This window comes from Sarcophilus harrisii, chromosome 5 (genome assembly GCF_902635505.1).
Source record: "Sarcophilus harrisii chromosome 5, mSarHar1.11, whole genome shotgun sequence".
Lineage (NCBI taxonomy): Eukaryota > Metazoa > Chordata > Mammalia > Dasyuromorphia > Dasyuridae > Sarcophilus > Sarcophilus harrisii.
In genome coordinates, this window is record NC_045430.1 from 36,627,292 (window position 1) to 36,648,057 (window position 20,766).

General features: G+C 38.4%; 1 protein-coding gene across 2 annotated transcripts in view; it reads right to left on the reverse strand.

The window, feature by feature from the left end:
- Positions 1–19,801, reverse strand: part of EEA1 (early endosome antigen 1) — a 126,348-nt gene extending 106,547 nt beyond the window's left edge. For both annotated transcript variants that reach the window (XM_031938415.1, XM_031938414.1), the window contains exon 1: positions 19,522–19,801. In XM_031938415.1, coding sequence (XP_031794275.1) covers positions 19,522–19,545 — 24 coding nt within the window. In that variant the 5' untranslated portion in view covers positions 19,546–19,801. The remainder of the gene's footprint in view (positions 1–19,521) is intronic.
- Between the last annotated feature and the right edge of the window lie 965 nt (positions 19,802–20,766).

Below are 20,766 nucleotides of genomic sequence, written 5' to 3' on the forward strand. Positions count from 1 at the left end.
CCCATCCTTCTTTGTGAAAGTGGGGACAAGTGTGGAACAGGCATGGACAACTGTCAGGCACAGGTGAAATGCAGATTTGTTTGGAGAAGCTGCTTTTCCCCCTTTTTATTTTTTCATTTTTGTTAAAGGGAATAGTTTGGAAGGTATAAAGACAGACAGAGGCAACTTTATGTGAAAATGACAGCAACATAAAAACAAAAGAAGTTGATGAACAGCTTTTTGAGGAGGGGGAAAAGGATCCAATCCTTAATGAAAAAGGCCTTCCTTATACATGAGATAGGACTTGAGCAGAACATTGTAAGATAAAATGAATTTAAATAACTGAAAGGAAGAAAGAGATTTCAAAAGTAGGAGAAAAACAAAATGAACAAAGGCAACAGACATCACTAGGAATTAATGGGATGGAACTCATGGCTGTAATATGGTTTTAAAAAGACAAATCTTTATTCAAAATTCACCCCATTTCAACCACTAACTACAAAAAGGGGGAATGAATAGAACTATATATTAAAAAGCTATATTCTCTGATTCTTGCAATTCCACGAGTGGGGAAAATGGTAGAATATATCAGAGTGAAATTTAACTGTGGGAGAAACATAAAAATAATATTGTGTGTGAATCATAGACACCCCCTTTGAGAAGAATGGGAAATTTAGGAAATACTCAACTGGAAGTCTAGAAAACAAAAACTGGATACCTTTTTTGGGTGTACTCTAAAAGAATTCTTGTTTGGATATGAGTTGTATTAAATAGCCTTCTAGAACTCTTCTAATTGAGAATCTTTAATTAAGATCAACCTAAGAGGAATGAGAAACTTCCAAGAGGTAAGGAGGTAATGATAATACATATGAAAAAAGCTAAAAAAAAAAAAAAAAATTTGAATGGAAAAAAGGACAGGATTTAATAAAAAATACAAAGATAAAGAGGAAATCAAAGATAATGTCATAGTTTTTTTGTTGTTGTTATTGTTTTTTTGCTAAGGCAACTAGAGTTAAGTGATTTGTCCAGGTTCACACAGCTAGGAAGTATTAAGTATCTGAGACTAGATTTGAACTCACGTCCTCCTAATTCAGGACTGGTGCTCTATCCACTGTACCACCTGGTTGCCCCTTAATATCATACTTTTGAGCCTGGAATTTTTTTAAATCTTATGTACTTCTAAAAAGATAATACTTAAGAATGAGAAAAAAAATAATTTCAATATGAAAGACTTTAACTCAATAGTTCAAAGGCCAATAAAATCCAACCAATTTTCCAATCCTTGGAATTTTAAAGAACAATACTTTTCCTACTGAGATAGAGAGGTGAAGCTTTCTCAAAAAGTCTATAAGACTAGGCCTAAGTCACGTGATCCCTATTCCCAGAGCCTAAAGATCAGGTATTGGGCCCAGGTTGCAGGAAGTCACATGTCCTCTAGGCCAAAAGGTCTCTAAAAGCCAAGATCCTAGATCAGTGACAGAGAGTGATGCGAGGCACAGGAAGCAAATGACATTAGTGACCATTAGTCAATGATGGTTACTTCCTTTTAGTCTATCCAATGAAAAGGCATGGGTCTTTTGCTATTTAACCAGCTTTAGTGCTTCTAGTTGTCAGGTCAGGCTAGGTGACACTGTGGATAGAACACCAGCCCTGAAGTCAGGAGGAACTAAGTTCAAATCTGGCCTCAGACACTTAACACTTCCTAGCTGTGTGACCCTGAGCAAGTCACCTAACCCCAATTGCCGCAGCCAAAAAAAAAATTCTTTATTTCTGGAACTGGAAACCATCTATCCTAATAATAAGGACATTCAATATAACAACACAGCATTTTAAAACATGCAAAGTGCTTCACAATTATCTCATTTTATCTTCATGACAATCCTTGGGAGATATTATTATCCCCACTTTTAAAAAAAGGAAACTGAGGAAGTACCTTCCCATTGTCTGAGGCTAAGGGCCTGAGAACTCAAGTTTTGCCTGGTCTATATCACTTGATCCATCCATTCACTGAGCCTTTTCAATGCATTTCTATTCTTAATTATATAACTTTGAGTTGGGGCAAGTCACAAACTGTATGAAGAGTCAGAATATATGATTTGAGATTCTATGATTAAGAAAAGTTCTTTAATTGTGAACATGTTAACTATATTAGTTTACCATATAACCATTTATATTATACTAAATTGTGTGTTATTCATATATTAATAAATAGGTCTGTATTGATGAATAAAAAAAAAAGAAAATGTTAACTATAGTACGTGCTTTAACACTAATGTTATCTTAATGTTACCAAGTATATGGGATTATGGTACAAGTACTTAGTGTTTTATGCAGCTTTATAAGTTTATGAATTTGAACCACTAATCTGTCATTTCAATTATTTCTATCTCTTTGAGGAAAAATTATTATGAAAGATAAAAGTTTAAAACTGTAAAGAACATTTAATAAGTCTTCTCTTAATAAATAACACAAATAAAAAGCATAAACAAAATGTATGGTTAAAATTCATTAAAACTGATCCTAATCAAATTGATCCCCTAGTCTAATTTCTGACATCTTTTGTGAATACAGACTGCAAAATTGTTTAAATACACCTCTCACCTTATCTGGGATCACTGGAAACGGTGCTCTTTTTTTTTTTTAAACTTTTTTTTTTGGAGAAGTTAAATTTAAACAAAATTAAAAAAAAAAAAAAAAAAAAACACTTAGGACAGAAATCTTTCTAAAATCCATTACTTATTTCCTTGCTTTCTTAAAAAAATGAAAAAGAAAAATCCAAAAAATGACTCAAGGTCATAATTAAAACATTATTGGTTACAATGCAAGAAACCTTAAGAAATCACTGAGCACATAATATTATTTGTCCCTGTAGTAAAAGGTTACAGACAGGTAAAAGTGAGTTCTGATTATTTGTATTCTATCAGTTCCCTTAATCTAAAGTTGTTAGCTATACTTCTCCAGCCTTTAACATCACTTCTTCAAATGCTAAACTTACCTCTTACCACTAAAAGCTCATCAAATGAATAAATGTATGAGAAAGCTTCTAATCTGCTGACAAATGAGAACCCAGCTAATCAAATTTATCAGAATTGTGTCTAAAATAAGAATAAATGTTCTTTAAATGTGAGCCTAACAAAATCATCAAGGAGTACAGTACAATGCTATGTATTCTGGTCACTGAGTAGCCTCTTTTTACTTCTCAAGACTTCAGTGTGTTCCAGAAAACTGAGTTTACTAAAATAAATAGCTTCCATATAAACATAGTTATTATTTTCGAGTCAGAAAGACCTGAGTTTACATTCTACCAAAGCATCAAATATATTCAAAGATGGAAAAAAATACAAAGTGCAAAAAAATAAAGTAGAAAAGGGGACTAATGTGAGAAAAATTAAGTCATATCTTCCAGGTAAAGAAATAAGGATTTATTGAATATGTGATGGGAAGTCACTTACTAAAAGTTTGTTTTGGTTTTTTTGGTTTTGTTTTGTTTTGTTTGCTGAGGCAATTGGAGTTAATTGACTTGCCCAGGGTCACACTGCTAGGAAATGTTAAGTGTCTGAGACCAGATTTGAACTCAGGTACTCCTGACTTCAGGGCTGGTGCTCAATCTATTGCACCACCCAGCTGCCCTTAAAAGTTTTTTTAGTAGGGAAGAGACATAATTAAGGAAAGTTATAATCTAGAAAGTTATTACTCAAAATAACGATATATTATTTATTTGGAAGACTAGTAAACTCAATTATCTGGAACGCACTAATGGCATCTGTGTGTGTGTGTGATACAACTTAGTATGTATAGATAAAGATAGACACACACAAATTAATGGAATGATTTAAAGTTTGACTGGGAGACAGAAGGCTATGAAGGCCCTAAAATGGAGCTCTAACACAGCAAAGGTATTCTGCTACATCTTGGCAGAGATAAAACTGAAGGTCTTAAAGATCAATTGGCCCTAAGACAAAATGTAAGGCATGACTAGAAAGTTTCAAGGAAAAAAAAAAAAAAAAAAAGACATCCAGAAGTAAAGCATTGAGGAATAAGTGAGTTGAAGAGGCCGAGGCAAGAAATATAATTTTGAAAAATCTGGAGACCAAATGAACAGAAGAATCATATAAGTGAGTAGCAGGGTCAGAGTCAAAATTTAAGATAGAAGGAAAAAGTTCTGAAAATAAGGCTGGGGAAGGAAGTCTTGGAGTAAAGATTTAAGATTAGGAAGATAATAAAGCAAAATCTCTGAGGAGACAGAAAGGCAAAAGAGAACCACCTTTTTTTTTAGGAATAAAAAAGAGGGAAAGAGACCATCTACAGAAAAAATGGTCAAGGAAGAAAAGGGAGAGGAAATGAAGAAGAAAAAGATAAAGGGAGAAAATTCTTGCTTCCGTGGTGAGTAGGTCCCACTGATGAATGAATGTTCCCATTCATTTATAGAAAAAGGGAAATGGGATTTAACAATAAATGTAATCAGCACTTATGTGATATTTAGACTACTCATCCTGCCTGGAAAGAAAGGGAATCAGAACTCTTTTAGGGCAACTGACACATAAAAGATTTGGTAGGACACTGATCCTTAGATTTCAAGGAAAATGGGAGGGAAAATGACCACTGGAAGAGTAACCAATTGAAACATTAACTGAAAAAAAAAAAAGTAACATAAACTGGCAGAAGATTCCAATATCTCTTAGGTTAGGATAAATCTAATAGAAAGATAAACAAAGGAAAAGTGGAGAACTAAATAAAAAGAAACTAGAACTAAAAGATATCTACAAAAAAGACAAAAATGGTAAACACATACTTTATAGACCACAATAAATAAAAAAGTTCACGTCAGTAAATACAAATAAAAGACATACAATCTACATAGAGACTTAACAATAGAATATAAGATTCTGTGACCTGCATCTTCAAGGGAGGAAGGGAAGAGGAATAAAGAGTTGGAGAATTGAAAATAGATAAATGTAGTCAATTTAGAACAGCTTCCATAAAGGATGAAAAAGGAAACAGATAAGAAATTATTTAAAAAATAAAAGTTGGTCTTGCAGCAATGAGGGTCAAACAGAAGTTTGAAAGCATGAATTTATAATGGATCATATCAGCACAGCTTCATGATTTCCTCTCAATGGTGTCCAGTAACCCAGTAACAAGGAGAGAAGGTGGAAGCCACCCAAGGTTGCTAGGTATAAGGAAGTCATAAAATGATTGCTTATTTAGACCTTAGAACTCAAAGGTATAAGTCAAAGATAACTGAAATCCCTATAAATCCTATATAAAGCTACAACAAGAGTAATTAATATACACAAGGAGAATAAGGAGGAGTCTTTGAACCTTAGTGTCATGATTATGACAAAGTACAATTAAGGAAGAATGAGACTGTCAGAAAATAGGGAGATAAGAGAACAGTCAAAAAGAAGAATGTTTTTAGCTGGGTCTCAAATAGGTAAACAACATTCAACAACATTGAAAAGGAAAACATTTAGACATAATAATATGGAGAAAAATGTGAAACATGCTGGCCTAGACCACTACAAATTCATACTAACTCTGGTCCCTTGATGTTGGTTGCTAAGGAGATGAATAAAAGGATTCTCACATTCCATATAACTGTTATGCCAAACCTCATTTCTCCTCAATCCTCAACTCAGATGATCTCATTTTCTACTTTTATCACAAAATTTTTTCCTCCTCTAAATATCATTTTCCCTACACTCACTTTCCTTCCATCTTTCCTCAAATTAAAGCTTCTTTATTTCCTACACTAAACTTTCTTCTTGTACCCCAAATTTTACTCTTCTCTGGAATCCAGCTCATTCAATTATATCTTCCCCAACATCTTCCATTTTCCCCCCTCCAATGGTTCTTTCCCTTCTCCGTTTGAACAAAGAACAAGTTCCCCAATCTAAGAAAGAAAGAAAGAAAGAAAGAAAGAAAGAAAGAAAGAAAGAAAGAAAGAAAGAAAGAAAGAAAGAAAGAAAGAAAGAAAGAAAGAGAAAAAAAAGAAAAGAAAAAGTGCACCAGCTTTTGATGTCCCCATTAGCTACCATCTTAATCCTAAATTCCTACCCCTACTTCAGGACCTAATTGAAAATCCTATCCTCAATCATTATACACTTCAACAACAATACTGTATAAGGATAAATTCTGATGGAAGTGACTATCTTCGGCAATGAGAAGATCCAATTCAGATCCAATGACCAATGTAGAACTGGCTACACCCAGAGAAAGAACACTGGGAAATGAATGTGGACTACTTGCATTTTTGTTTTTCTTCCCAGGTTATTTTTACCTTTCTGAATCTGATTTTTCTTGAGCAACAAGAGAACTATATAATATATGTACACATATATTATATTTAAGATATACCTGAACATGTATGAGACTGTCTGCCATATAGAGAAGGGGATGGAGGAAAAGAAGGGAAAAATTGGAACAGAAGTGATTGAAGGAACAATGTTGAAAAATTACCCATGCATATGTTCTGTCAATAAAAAACTATAATTAAAAAAAAAAAAGAAAGAAAATCCTATCCTCTCACTGCAGTTAAGACTTCACTAAGAAATAGTGTTTTGAATTCTGATGGTAGTTATCTTTTGTGTCACTCATCTATGTATTTACTTCACACTATCAGCAATTTTTCATACATGTGTGCATGTGTATGTACACATGCCAATTATCTTCCCAATTAGATCATCTATTCCTCAAGGACAGAGACTAGACCCTATGTCATTTTAACCCTTTCAGAGCCCAGAACTACAAGGGACTTATGAATATGTTGAGTAATTAAATCTGTAAATTATTTGTAAGAAATGCAAAACAAATACATCATGAACAGAGAAATTAGTAGAAGGAAATAACTGCTATAGATTATAAATGTTAGTCTGTGTAGTGTAGATCTGATAAGAGCAACTATACCAGTATACCATTTTACTACAGTTTATGCATTCCTCTCAATCCTGAAAGGTGGTACAGTTTTATAAAGTAGAGAAGTTAAGTAACTGGTCACACACCCATTGTATCTGCTGTGTCTGAAACTGGCTCTTCTCTCTCATGTTCTCTTTTATTCTCAATACACCAGCTTGTCTCTCCAGCAACCATCTACCAAGACCCAACTGATTTCCAAGCCAGCTCCCTTTTCCACTCCACCACAGTGCCTCCTTAGCAAATAGTGATACAGTAAAATAGGTTGAATAACATGACAAGTTGAAAGCTTTAATAATATTATTTTTAACTGTTAGCATTTTTAAACTAGAGGTAGAAAGACCAACTATAAACCTCATTGCAATAATTTCTCTCCAGAAATGACAGATTAGGCCAAAGCAAGGGTGTATAAAAGTGGAAAGAACAGATGCAAGGTATTTTCCAGAAAAATTAAGTCAAATATTGTGATGAAGTCAATATAAAGAATGAAACAAGACTTCAAAACATATAATAAATCCCTAAGGTTTTTTGAGCCCAAGGAATCTGATTTAGTAGCAGATCCCTAAACCACAGCATTAATCAATCAACAAGCATTAGTTAAAGAATGTGTGAGTGTAGCTGCCCTTTCTCAATGATAATAAACTTATTATTCTTCTGCCACCAAAAGAAAGGGAGAGGGACAAGAGGGAAACAGCAAGATGGCCAAGCTACCCAGGGTTAGTATCCTGGTAATTAATTAGATAATATTAAAAAATATTATAATCAGTCTGGGAGGATCTGAAGCCAGCTATACAGAGGGCTGAGTGTAGAGTCAATCATGCACCTTCCATTCTAAGTGTGAGGGATAGAAATCTTATCCAAAAACGATTACTCAGAGACCTCTCGAAGTAATAAGCAGAAAAGTTGTTTATTTAATTAATTCTCATGAGAATGAGCAGAATGAGAAGTTCCACCGAGAGGAGGGAAAGAGAGCTCACGGTAGAAGGGCTAAAGAAGGGGATAAGGTATACAGTCTTTATAGGGTCTTTTAGATACAAATGATTACATCATGTGTTTGAGAAACATTAAGAGGTAGGTGCCCCCCCCCCCCCATTTTTATTGGATGTTATTTGTACCAAAAACAGCAGACTCCTAGTTCCGGGAGGAACCACACATCAGGCAACTAATTGTTTAAACATCAATGGTTTGAACAGCAATAAATGCCATCATTCTAGGTTGGATACATCCTTTGAAATTCTTCACTTATCTTTACTACAGGAAGCTTCTGGAAGTTTTTCAATTATTCACACACACACACACACACACATAAGGAACTCACATACAGGGATTTCTGAAGCTGAAGTGGATTAACTTCAATTGTCTACAAGCTGAAAATTCACTCCATATTGAAAAACTAATATTTTATACTGAAACTGAAGAATCAAGAGGAAATGGTACTTAATGAAAGGGGTAAAAGGATCTTTTCAAAAAATTGTTTACCACAATTTTGATAACTGAAAATTGCCAAGTGTTTTGCAGTACTTTATTACGTTGAAAGTGTTGTCTTTCTTGGGCTTTTAGTTAGCTATTGAATGTACACATTAGGCATATTTGGGTTTTAGTTGGAATTTTACATAGCTTGCATCTTAATTCTTTAGTTCTTTGATGTTTCTATTAAAGCATTCTTTTAATAAATGTTATAATACAAACCTAAAAAAATTGTTTAAATCGACTTTTATTTGCTTTTTTGGAGAAAAAAAGGATGTTTTAGTCTAAGAATATGTTATAATGGAATTCAAAGGTCATATTATTTGAGACATAATATATTTTTCTGATGGACATTTTATCATTACTTGGTAATATAGGACAACAATAGGAGATATCTCAAAGTTGCAAAATATAATTGCCTTTTCTCAATTCTCACTTTTCTTGATGTCTTTGTGGCCTTTGACAGTATCAATCACCTTCTGAATACCCTTGCCTCCCTAGTTTTCCTCCTTTCTCTCTGATCATTTCTCATCTTCATTTTTCATTGTAGAATCTTCAAACAGTTCAATTTCATTAAGCTTGGGTTAATGTTTATTAATCATTCTTCATATGTGGGCTTATGAAGGATAGAGCTGGGTGGTTATTTCTGCTATTTTAATTCTACAGAGTTGACCTTGAATGGGACTGATTGGATAAAGTTTTCTCAGTTTGTGGGACTGGGCCTAAGTCACATGATCCCTATACCCAATTGAGCCTTGGGTTTCAGGAAGTCACCTGATCCCTATTCCCAGATTTGAACCCTGGGATGCAGGAAATTAGTGAAATTACAGGAAGTGATGTGATCCACAGGAAGCAGACACTATTGGTGACCATTGGTCAAAGAGAGTTACATCCTTTTAGTCTATCCAATGAGAAGACACGGGTCTTTTGCTTTTTAAATCTTGGACAAGCCAGAAGCTGGCCAGGTTCCAGGAACACATGGCAGAATTAGGATGACTCTCAGGTGTGTCTGGGCCTCTCCCTCCAGGGATTAAATAAATGCTTTCTCAATACCTGAAGATGTCTCTGATTAGTTAATTTGGGAAAGGGCATCTTGCACCCATACCACACAACCTGGACCCCCTTCTCTTCTCTTTTTATCTATTTCACTTGATGATGTGATCAGCTTCCCCTGGTAGAAATGTCATTTCTACACAGATGATTCCCAAACCAGACTAAAATCCCTCTCCTGAGTGTCTGTCTAGCCACACCAATGGCCTTCTGACATCTCAAACATAACTCATTATCTTCCTGCCATCTCCCCCCAGTTCTACCCTCTTCTTAAGTCCTTATTTTCTGTGCCACCACTATCCCAGCTATACAGGATCATCCTCAATCCCTCACTTATATCTTTTGCCAAATCTTGTTACTTCTATGTTCATATCACCTCTCTTATATAACCCTTTCTCTCCACACATAAAGTCACCATGCTGGCTCAAGCTCTCATCACCTTATGCTGGGATAATTGCCTTCTTCCCTGTCACCCTGCTTCACCAGCACTTAGAACAGCATGTCACTTAACCAAAATATCTCCCACTATGGAAGTAATATTAAAGCCTATTTTTTTTATTTCAACAGAAAATATAGCTTCTCAAGAAACAAAGATTTACACTAAATCTTATTCTCCTTCCGCCTAGATCAGCAGTTCTCAAAGTATGGTCAGGAGGCAGGTGCTTTCCAGGCACTTCAGGGGGTCTACAAGGTCAAAGCTATTTTCATGATATTACCATACAGTAAATATCAATACATACAGCCCACATAAACAAAAATTCCTTATAAATTTTAAAGGAATTCTGAGACCCAAAATGACTGAGAATTACTGCCTTTCCCCCTAACCTCTATCTTTTAAAAACATATAAAAGGTCAAGAATGAAAGTGTAAAGCTCCTCAAAAGAGATTAAGGTAGTAGTAATTTGACAAAAATTGGGAAATATCTCTCATTAAGGTCATTTGTTTTCTCCCAAGCACTGTACTCCACATTGTAGGTACAAGCCTGCCAGAAACAATTTTCAATTAATTGTGTGTGGCTCAAATTGGTGATGGTCACCATTTAATAAAAAAGCTGGAGAGATCTCTAGGAACAAAGCAAAAGTTTATTGTACATTCTCGTGAGAATCGGGTGTCCCTCCCACCAAACAAGCAATGGAAAAGAGGAGGCACCTTTTAGGTTTGACACTTTAAATAGTCCCTAACATAAATACCCCTCATACCACTGACTTCATTGGCATCATACTCATTGGCTGAGGGTCTTACATTCTAAATGCAGGAACTACCCAAGCTGTGACACAGTTCTCTTTTAATGTCCTAATTGTCCTATTTAGTTACTCTGCCTCAGGTTATAACCATTCCTTCTTAATGTTTGATAGGATAAAGGTCTTATAGACTATACTTATTCCCGATTAAGTTTAATGGAATAAAGGTCTTTATCCATTTTAGACATCATTAGCATAAGAGGAGCCTCTCCAGTACCTTCCTCCATTATGTCATTCTAGGTGCCTCCCCTCACCCTCATTAGGTCATTCCCATCCAGGTACTTCCCCCATTATGTCATTGTTCTGGTTACCCTATAAAAGAATCTTGTATCCCCCAGTGTAAGCTGGATTCTTTGAGACAACAGTTTCATTCAGCCCTGGGACCAAACATGGATCCATTTGGTCCCAGTAAATCTCTCCATTTAATAAATTATTAAATACTCTCTGATCTCTATCTTGCTCAGTTTCTCCGTCATTATACCCAAGAAATTGAATTTGATCAATAAGTACATAGTTGCCCATATTTGATTGAAATAGGGAGAAAATGATGTCATGGGAGTACAGCAGGAAGGGGACTTAAGTATGCTCAAAGACCTTCAGGCCTACTCAAACTCTGAAGTAAATGAAGCCTTACTCAATTCTCGTAACTGTCTTGAGAAATCTCACCTCATCTAGTTCAATTGTAACAGATCTATGTAACAGAAAGAAGTCTCTTAGATTACTTTCATTCTTGAAAATGTCTTGGTGCACTTCTGACTAGCCAGAAAGACAGATCACAGAGGGAGTGGTAGAGGAGGGATTGAGTGATTTCATTCTGGATGGGTGCTGAAAGATTAAATGACCTTTATCCTCTTTTTATGAAGCAAAATTAACTATTATTTAGGCCTTTTTTATCATAGGTGTGAAATTATAGTTAAAAAATTCTATAAAAAGTGACTTCAGATTGCACATTTAACCCATATTGGGTTGCTTGGCTGTCTAGGAGAAGGGTAAGGGGGTGAGAGCAAGAAAATTTGGAACACAAGGTTTTGCAAAGGTGAATGTTGAAAACTATCTTTGCATGTATTTGGGAAAACCAAAACTTTTTTTTTTAAGTGACTTCATTTTTACCCAAAAAATGTCCCATCTTAGAAAGAGGAATTAATAAACATTTATAATGAAAACCTAGTAAGGATCAGGCTCAGCAAAGTGCTTAAGGGAAACAAAAGGAGGAAAAAGACAGTTCGTGCCCTCAAAGGAGAAATAATAAGGGAGATATGCAAACAAGTAGATACAAAGCAAGCTTTAAATTAGGATAAATAGAAAGTAATAAACAGAAGAAAAATCATAGAATTAAATGAAGTAGGGGAAGGATTCCATCAAAAGACAGGATTTTAGCTGAGATTAAAAGGAAGCAGGGGGAGAGCATTTCAAGAATTGGGAGGTTTGGAGGAAGGGGAGGGGAAGAAAGGTGAAAGAAGCCTTGGAAAGGTAGAAGGGTAGACTGGGAAGGACTAAGCATTTTGTATTTGCTCCTGGAGATAATACTAGAAAGCCACTGAAGTTCACTGAGTAGAAAGGTGATATGGATGGACCTGTACTTTAGGAAAATCACTTTAGAAGGATCCTGCAAAGGAGACAAAAAAGTAGTCAGAGAGGAGAACCAGGAGAGAGTGATCAACAGTGTCAAAGACTGCAGAGGGATAAAAGAAAAATGAAAATAGAAAAAGATCATTGGATTGGTAGGTAACTTTGGAGAGCAGTTTTGGTGGACTGATAAGGTCAGAAGCTAGAATGCAAGGGTTAAGATTAGGTTAGAATAATTGCAAATTAATTGAAAATTGTTTCTGGCAGGCTTGTGCCTACAATGTGAAGTATTATTTTTTTAATCTAACACCATTAGCTTTCTGTTTCTATCCTACTGAATACCTAAAAATCAGACAAGTATGGGTTTTATCTTATCTAGTTTCAACTGGGCCCACCCTCCTGAACACTAATTGATGAGGGGAGCCCTGAAACTCTCTAACTCCCCCTTATCCCCCTCCCTCCCCCCTCTGACTTTGGGAGGAATGCTTGAGAAACTCCCTCAGAGAAGTTCTCCCCTGAGAGACCCACCCCAGGGAATCAAGATAAAGTGGTTTCATTCTGTTATCAGGGTGGGACTAGGTCCAGGACCATTCCTACTTAGCTTAAAGATATCTAGATATCAACTCTATTGAGTTGAAGATTAATCCTGGAACATTCATTCAATTGGAAGATTCTCTTTTGATTTTAACTCAAACTGTTTCTAGCCCTCACCAAGAAGCTCCATAAAAGAAGCTTCCTTCAGCTCAATTCCTTACAGAGGGACAAAAGCAGGAATTATGCCAGGCCAAGGGACCTCCCTTGGCATAGCTGACTGCGAGGGACTCTCTGCCCACTGAAAAGACATTCTCTTTTCAGCGTTAATTTCATCTTTATCTCTCTCACCTATTTACCTAACAGGACTTCATCCCTCTTTACCTTTCTGACAAGATTTCTTTGCTAGGCCTTTACTTTTCTGTCAGGACCTTGCCACTAAGTCAGCTTTTCCAATGCCAATAAACCTTTTTGCCAGTCTAACTTTTCAGATTTGTAAATTCATTTACAAAGGACCTGCACTGACCACAAGGGGTTCCCACAACTCTCTGCCCTGCGCCAAACCTCATCATTTTTTGGCTTCCTGACCAGGAATCGAGGGGAGCCAAACCTCATTTTAATGACTTTGCCCTTCCCCAATTAACACTATCTCATTCTCCAAAGAAACTTATCCAGAACTTCTTTTCTCAAACCACCTATATCCTCACCTCCCCCCCAACCCACACACACCTTCCTATGACCAAAGGAATATTCATATACTTCACTGAAAACCTAAAGCCTATCATCCAATCCAAGGCTCCCTTTCTTCCCCAATTCCTTACCTCAATTACTTCAGCATCCTCCCCAAATCATCTCCTTTGTGGCCCAGTCTCTGAAGACGAGGTGGTCCTTCTCCTTACCAATGTCCTCATTCCCCTTCCTTCTATCCTATATCTCATCCCTAACCATATCCCTTAATGGCCTTGCCCCTTTGGAAATTGCATCTCTCCTTCACATTCAACCTATCGTTACCTACTGGTTCTTACCAATGCTGCCAAACATATTCAGATCTCCTGATCCTCAACAAATCTTCACTAGATCTTTTCAGCCCTCAAAGCAATAATCCTTTACAACCACATATCTAGAAAAAATTCTTTACACTTTTATACTCCACTTTCACATGTCAATGATGCTCAAAATCTTGTAATCTGCCCCTGGACTCTCCATGGTTGCCAATGATCTCTTTACTGTTGAATCCAGGAATCTTTTCATGAATGTAACCTTTCTTGATCTCTCTACTTTGTTTGACTGTGATTACAATCTCCTCCATTTTCCCCTAAATCTCCATGAACCTGCCTTCATCATTCTCTTCCTACCTGCTGAAGCATTTCTTCTTGGTCTCCTTTTCAAAAATATCATCCATGCCATCCCTCCTTATGAGTAAAATGTACCATGAAGCTCCATCCTGGGCCTGCTCGTCTTCTCTTTCTACATTCTTTCACTGTTATTTAACCATGCTCTCCAAGAAGATGTTTTCCAAATTTAAATATTCAGGTCTCATTTTTCTCTTAAAAGCTAATCCACATCTTAAATAATCTGCTGCAAATGTCTCTATCTGGATATCACAGCCATCTCAAACACAGCAAGTCCAAAACCAAACTCATTAACTTTCCCTCTAAACTCACTGTTCCTCTCTCCAACTTGTGCAGATATACTGAAAGCACCACCAATCTTGTATTCACCCAGATTAAGCAACTTAGACCATATCTTATAAACAGATTTTTTTTTCCAGTCTTGGAAAGCTATTAGTTTGTGAATAAGCCCAAATTTGAGCATTGGCAATTTAGGGAGTTCTTGAGTTTGAATTTTCAAGAACTGCCTTCTAGAGAGGTTCAACCTAGAAGTCATCCTTGACTACTATTCATTCTTTACCCCTTTAACATTTCTTAGATCTGTCCCCTTCACTTTATTCACACCACACTGTTATGCCACAGTTCCCTTTTATTGTCCTGATTCAGTTTCCCTAAATTGTCCTGCCTCTGTTTCCCTGAATTGTTCTGTCTTAGTTTCTAATTGAACCGCTCAATGCTGCAACACCACCCCTCCCTCCCAATCATGATGATCCAGATAAGGAGAAAATCCTTCTGTCTTAGACATCATGACCCCAGACCTTCCATAGTTATCAGAATGTCTGGTGCCTCCCCCCACCCTGTCAGAACTGGATTGATAGTCAGTTCCCCCTCTCAGTGCTCTGAGTCGGCCCCTGCCTCGGTGTACCCCCTGGTAGCTTGGAGTCACGTGCATATATATGTCATTGAGAACTCACATTTGCTGCTGGATGCTGGATTCTTGGAGACAATAGTCTCATTCAGCCCTGGGACCAAACCATGAATCCATTTGGTGCCAGTAAATCTCTCCCTTTCAAATAAAATATTAAAAACTTTCTAATCTCTATCTTGCCTCAGTTTTTCTGGCATTACACAACCTCCCTAAACCTTTATCCTGGACTATTCAACAATCTCCTAATTGGAATGCTGCCTTTATTCCTTTTTCTTCCTCAATAATGCATCCTACACAGTGTGATGCAACAGAAATTCCTAAATTAGAGAGCTGGCCATGTCACTGCTCTGTTAGAGAAACGTCAGAGATATTGATTGGAGAAATAAAAATTAAAACAACTCTTGAGATACCACTTTACATTTATCAGATCGGCTAACATAACAAAAAAAGAAAATTATAAGTGTTAGAGAAGACGTGGGAAAATTGGAACACTAGTGTGTTGCTGGTCCAACCATTTTAGAGGGCAATTTGGAACTATGCCCAAAAGACTATGACACTGTGCATATCCTTTGATCCAAAAGTGCCATTATTAGATCTGTATTCCAAATAGATGATAAAAAAGGGAAAAGGATCCACATGTACAAAAATATTAACAATGTCTTTTTCTGTGGTGGCAAAGAATCAGAAATTGATAGAATACCCATCAAATGGAGAATGGCTAAACAAGTTGTGGTATATAAATTTTATGGAATACTATTGTTCTATAAGAATCGATGAACAAGTGGATTTCAAAAAAACACTGGAGATGAACATGAACTGATGCTGAGTGAAATGAGCAGAACCAGAAGAATACTATTGAACACTATTGACTTAGGTCTTCTCAGCAATGCAATGATCCAAGACAACTCCAAAGGACTTGTGATGGAAAATGTGACCACATCCAGAGAAAGAAGTATGGAGTCTAAATGCAGATCGAAGCAAGCATTTTGGGGTTTTTTTTTTCCTTTCTCATAGTTTTCCTTTTTTTCCCTCCACAATATGACAATGTGAAAATGTTTAACATAATTGTACATATATAACATATATATATGAGAGGAGCAAAGAAGAAAAATTTGAAGCTCAAATTTTTACAAAGATGAATACTGAAAACTATATTTATATGTTATTGGAAAAAGTAAAACACTATTATGTTAAAAAAAAAAAAAAAAAAAGCTTCAGTGACTTCCTACGATAAAATAATGTACAAATTAGTCTATTTAGCATTTAGAACCCTCCACAATCTGGCTCCCACATCTTTCAAAGTTGATTACATATTACACCCTTTATGCATTCTACAATCTAAACCAGCTGGCTGATATTGTCCATACATAACAATGTATCTCAAGTCCAAACCATGGCATAAGCTGTCTCTCATGTCTGAAATGTTTTCTTTCCTCATCTCCATTTCTTGAAACTACCAGCTCCCCTCAAGCCACATTTTAAGTACCACCTACTCAAAGTGAACTTTCTTGATTCTGTCAAGTGATACTACCAAAACTAGTATGCTTTCCACCTCTGATGTCTATTTGATCCACCTAATTCTGGAAGAATTTGTAGCATGCACAGTAGCCACACCCTGATAAATAAACTGCTGATGGGCAGATTGAGGGTAACCAAGGGGTCCTAAACCTTATAAAAGGTGTCTGTTCCAAGCATGTGAAGACTTCCCCTGTTAAAGTGGACAGATGAGAATAATTTGTTCCAACAGCCAGGAAGGCAGGTGAAACAAGTGCTGTGGAACACTTAACAGCTTGGTTACACGTTACAGACACCAGGGTCATCCACTGCATCTATAGTCATCACTAGTCTTCTTCATTCTGTCCTGCCACTGGTCAGTGATGACTCTAGAAGGGAGAGAGAGGCAGACTTTGCTCTCAACTCTGCCTCACTTAAATCCAATTTATATATGAATCAAAAAACATCAACAAAGTGGATAAAAATATCCTTCAACAATGTGTGTATATATATATATATATATATATATATATATATGTATGTATATATAACCTATATTTAATCAACTAACATGTTTTCTAACTCTTAGAATGAGAGCTCTTTAAGGGAGAAAGTGCCAACACCTGCATTTCTATCTCAGCATTCCCACACTGAGCATAATGTAATAGAAACTAGACACTACTGATGGAAAATGAAGAGCTAGCTACCTATAAAGTTCTGTTCTATAAAGATCTAGGAGACAAACTGGACCTCATAAGTATCATTCAGGCTAAGTGGATAGGATGCAACTTTGACTTAGAGAGTAAGACTTTGGATAGGTAATAAGATAGGTTTGGAGGAGTAGGGAGAAATCATAATCCATTAAGAAGATATGTTTAGGGAAGGAGCACAGTGTATCAGAAAGGACTGCTGAACCTGGAGTCCACATAACTTGAAATGGAATCCCAACTAGATCACTGTCTACTTATCACCTCATTTATAAAGTATAGAATTCTGGACCAGAATTCTAAAGACCTTTCCAGCTCTAGATCTATTTCAAGATAAATCATTTTAAATTTTCTGAGCCTGTTTCCCAATTAATAAAAATGAGGGTGCAGACCAATTGCCTTCTAAAGTCCACTGCAGATCTAAATCCAGTACCCTTTTAGCACTTTTGGGGGTTAAGTTCAAAGTTATAAATATTAGTAGGCACAAGCTATGTCTTGCCTTCTTTAAAAAATGCTACTTAAAGATAATTTTTCCAAAGGAGATAATAATTGTGGTTGAAGTGAAAAGGTCCTTAATACTAAATGATGTATAATAGTTGGTGGATCATTTCCAACCAATTGTCTAAACTACTGACTGATCAGAAATAACAAGTTGTCAGGGTGTGGCAAAATTAATACGTTGATATTTTATACAATCTAAAGATTCAAGTTATACCTGTTAGTAAATACTAGAGCTTAAAAAAAGTAAACACTAATTGTATTATAATTATTGTATTCTTATCCAAAAAAATTCAAGCAGCTAAAAAAATGATTGTTTCTATGATGATTTAAAATGTCCTTAATTTATAAATTACAATGAGGGTAACACTTTAATCAAAATGTAATGGCTAGCTCGTTAAGTTCACATTGGAAATACCTATAATTAACATCAAAAGATTTCATCAAGTTGTTACTCTTGTTTTCATAGTTTCACAAAACACCGTATCTGTTTACATGAATTAATCCCAATTTCTTGTTTTCCTTTGGAATTTTCAAAACTATTTATTTCCACCTGTCGACAATGAAAAACAAATATATTTATCTAACCTTAATTCCTAACAATATTAACCAGCCCCAACCACTTCAAAATATCCCGAATTTTCTGGCAATTCTCTCAACTTTTCATCATAAATATTTACCCAGATTGTAAATCAACTAATTTCCTTCAACAGAATAAAAAAATCTGGAAATTAGTTACATATTATAAATAAATTATGCACAAATGTCTTTACTGTTGAATAAAAGATAGGATATGCTCTTGTTATTCCTAGAATCTTTTCTTTAAAAGAGGGGGAGGGGTACACAGCCCTCTAGAATATCTGAGTTAATCTTTTTTTTTTCCCCCAAGAGTAAGGGAAACTCAAATTTGAACGTATTAGCTATTATACTTCCCCCTTGCTATATGACTAAATTTTACATGACACTGACACGGCAAGCCAGCTGAGAAGAAACTAGAACACTCCCTTTTCCATAGACTGGATGACTCAACTCTCTCGGGTAGCCACCCTAGCTGCACAATCCCGTATTTATTTCAAGCCCCTACTTCTTTTGTCCTCGGAATAGCCCAACAAGGTGTCTGGCTCCTAAGGTGGGGTTGGGGGGAGGGGGGAATGAATCTAAGTCTACGGCCAGATCACACACATTTAATAGGCGTCTGCTGTATGCAAGACAGGAACGTCTTGTGAGGGGAGGCAGGGGAAGCACCTCGGACCAGCTCCTGGGAAACGACTTAGGCTCGGCAGGAGCTCGGCTGCCACTGACAGGGCTGCCATCGGGGCGGCGGAGAGGAAGGGCGGAGGGAGGAAGAAGCACGTGGGCTCCCGGGGAAGGGCGCCCCGAGGTCCCGCGGGCATCAGCCCAGGCACCCACCCACGTGTCCTGTCCCGAACTAGGTGGTGGGTGCCGGAAGGGGGAACCAGGAGGGTCGCAGACCCAAAGGTCAGTGGGGGGCGGGACGAGGTGAGGCCCCGCCCCCAGAGTCCCTCCTCCGCCTCCCTCCTTTTTCCTCCCCCCCTCCCGACCCTGGCTCCGGCCGCCACGTTCTCAATGACACCGTAGTAAATACAGCAGCAGTAACGGCTGTCCGGGGGAAGGGGGTTCAGAGTGCAACCCCAACACACACAAACCTTTTCCAGGCCGCGTGCGCCCCCGCTCCACCGCCCCCCTCACACCTCAGAAGGCGCGCGACCCCACCCCGCCCCCCGCTCCGAGGCCTAAGCGGGGAGAGTGACAGGCCGGCCACGGGGCCCGCAGCGGCGACAGCCCTCGGTCCTTACCCGCTGCAAGATCCGCCGGAGCATGGTGGAGGTCGGCGCCGGAGCCGGGGCCGGGGCCAGGGCAGGAGGGCGGCGGCCGCTCGGGCAGCCTCCACAGCCCCTCACTCCGCCGGCCTTCGAGGAGGGAGCGCGCAGTCGCGCGGCCACTGACAGCGGGGGCGGGGGCGCCACCTCCCGGCCCGGGCCGGGGAGAGGGAGCCGAGAGCGGCCGCCCAAGCCCTCCCTTAGGGGCGGAGCCGGCGTCAGCGGCCAATCCTGGGCGGCAGGGAGGGGAATGCGCCCGCCCCCCTGGAGAGTGGGCTGGCGGCTGACGGACGGACGGGCGAGCGGACGGAGCCTTCCGGCGGGCGGGCCGGACGCAGGGGGCGGGGCGCCCTTGCGCTCCCCTCCCTTCCCCGGCCTCTCCGGAGCCGGGGGCGGGGCACGAGGCCGCTGAAGGAGCGAACCAGATCCCCAGGGGCTCGCCCCTCGCAGGTACTCCCCTACAGAGCCGGGCTCCCGGAGCTGGGCGCTAAGCGAGGCAAGGGCAGCGTCTGCGGGAGCCCGGACGCTGAAGATCCCCATCCCCCACTGATTCCCACCCGGGAGAGCCCCCCAATTGTGCCTCCTCCCCACTCCTCTCCCCCGTGGCTTTGCCTCCGCACCACTCTCCTGCCTCTGGTGCTGGCAAGTCCCCACGCAGCCTTACCCAGAACAGAACTCTCCATTAAGGGGGAGGAGTGGGGAACGCTATTTTTTTTAACAATGTTTTTTTTCTTTTATGGATAGAATCTGTCATTTTTACTGCCATGGGAAACCAACAATAACACAGAGTCCAACTGCGCAGGTCACACACTCACATCCAAGTTGTTCTGTCTCAGTTTACGGAGAAATCAAATGACTAGCCTTGGGTCACGTGGCCAGAATGTGTCACCAGCGGGACTGATTCCAGAAGACAAGGGTTTTTGCCTCTAGTTTAACCAACTTGTGTTGTTTAAAATTTTCCGCTTTCCTTCAAATTATGCTGATATTGCCCAAAGTTGTGTCCATACCTCCGTAATCTTAGGCAAATCATTAAGCCAAACTGGGTCTCAGTTTCTTTTGTTTTTGTTTTGTTTTTAATTAAGTAGGTGAACTAAATATAGATAGCCACTTAGACTACTCGAATTTCTAAATATATGAACCCATAAGCCTCTCCCATATTATTATCAGACATTCCAAAGTCTGGATCAAGATTCCAATTCTGAAAACCAGTTAATCATTTTT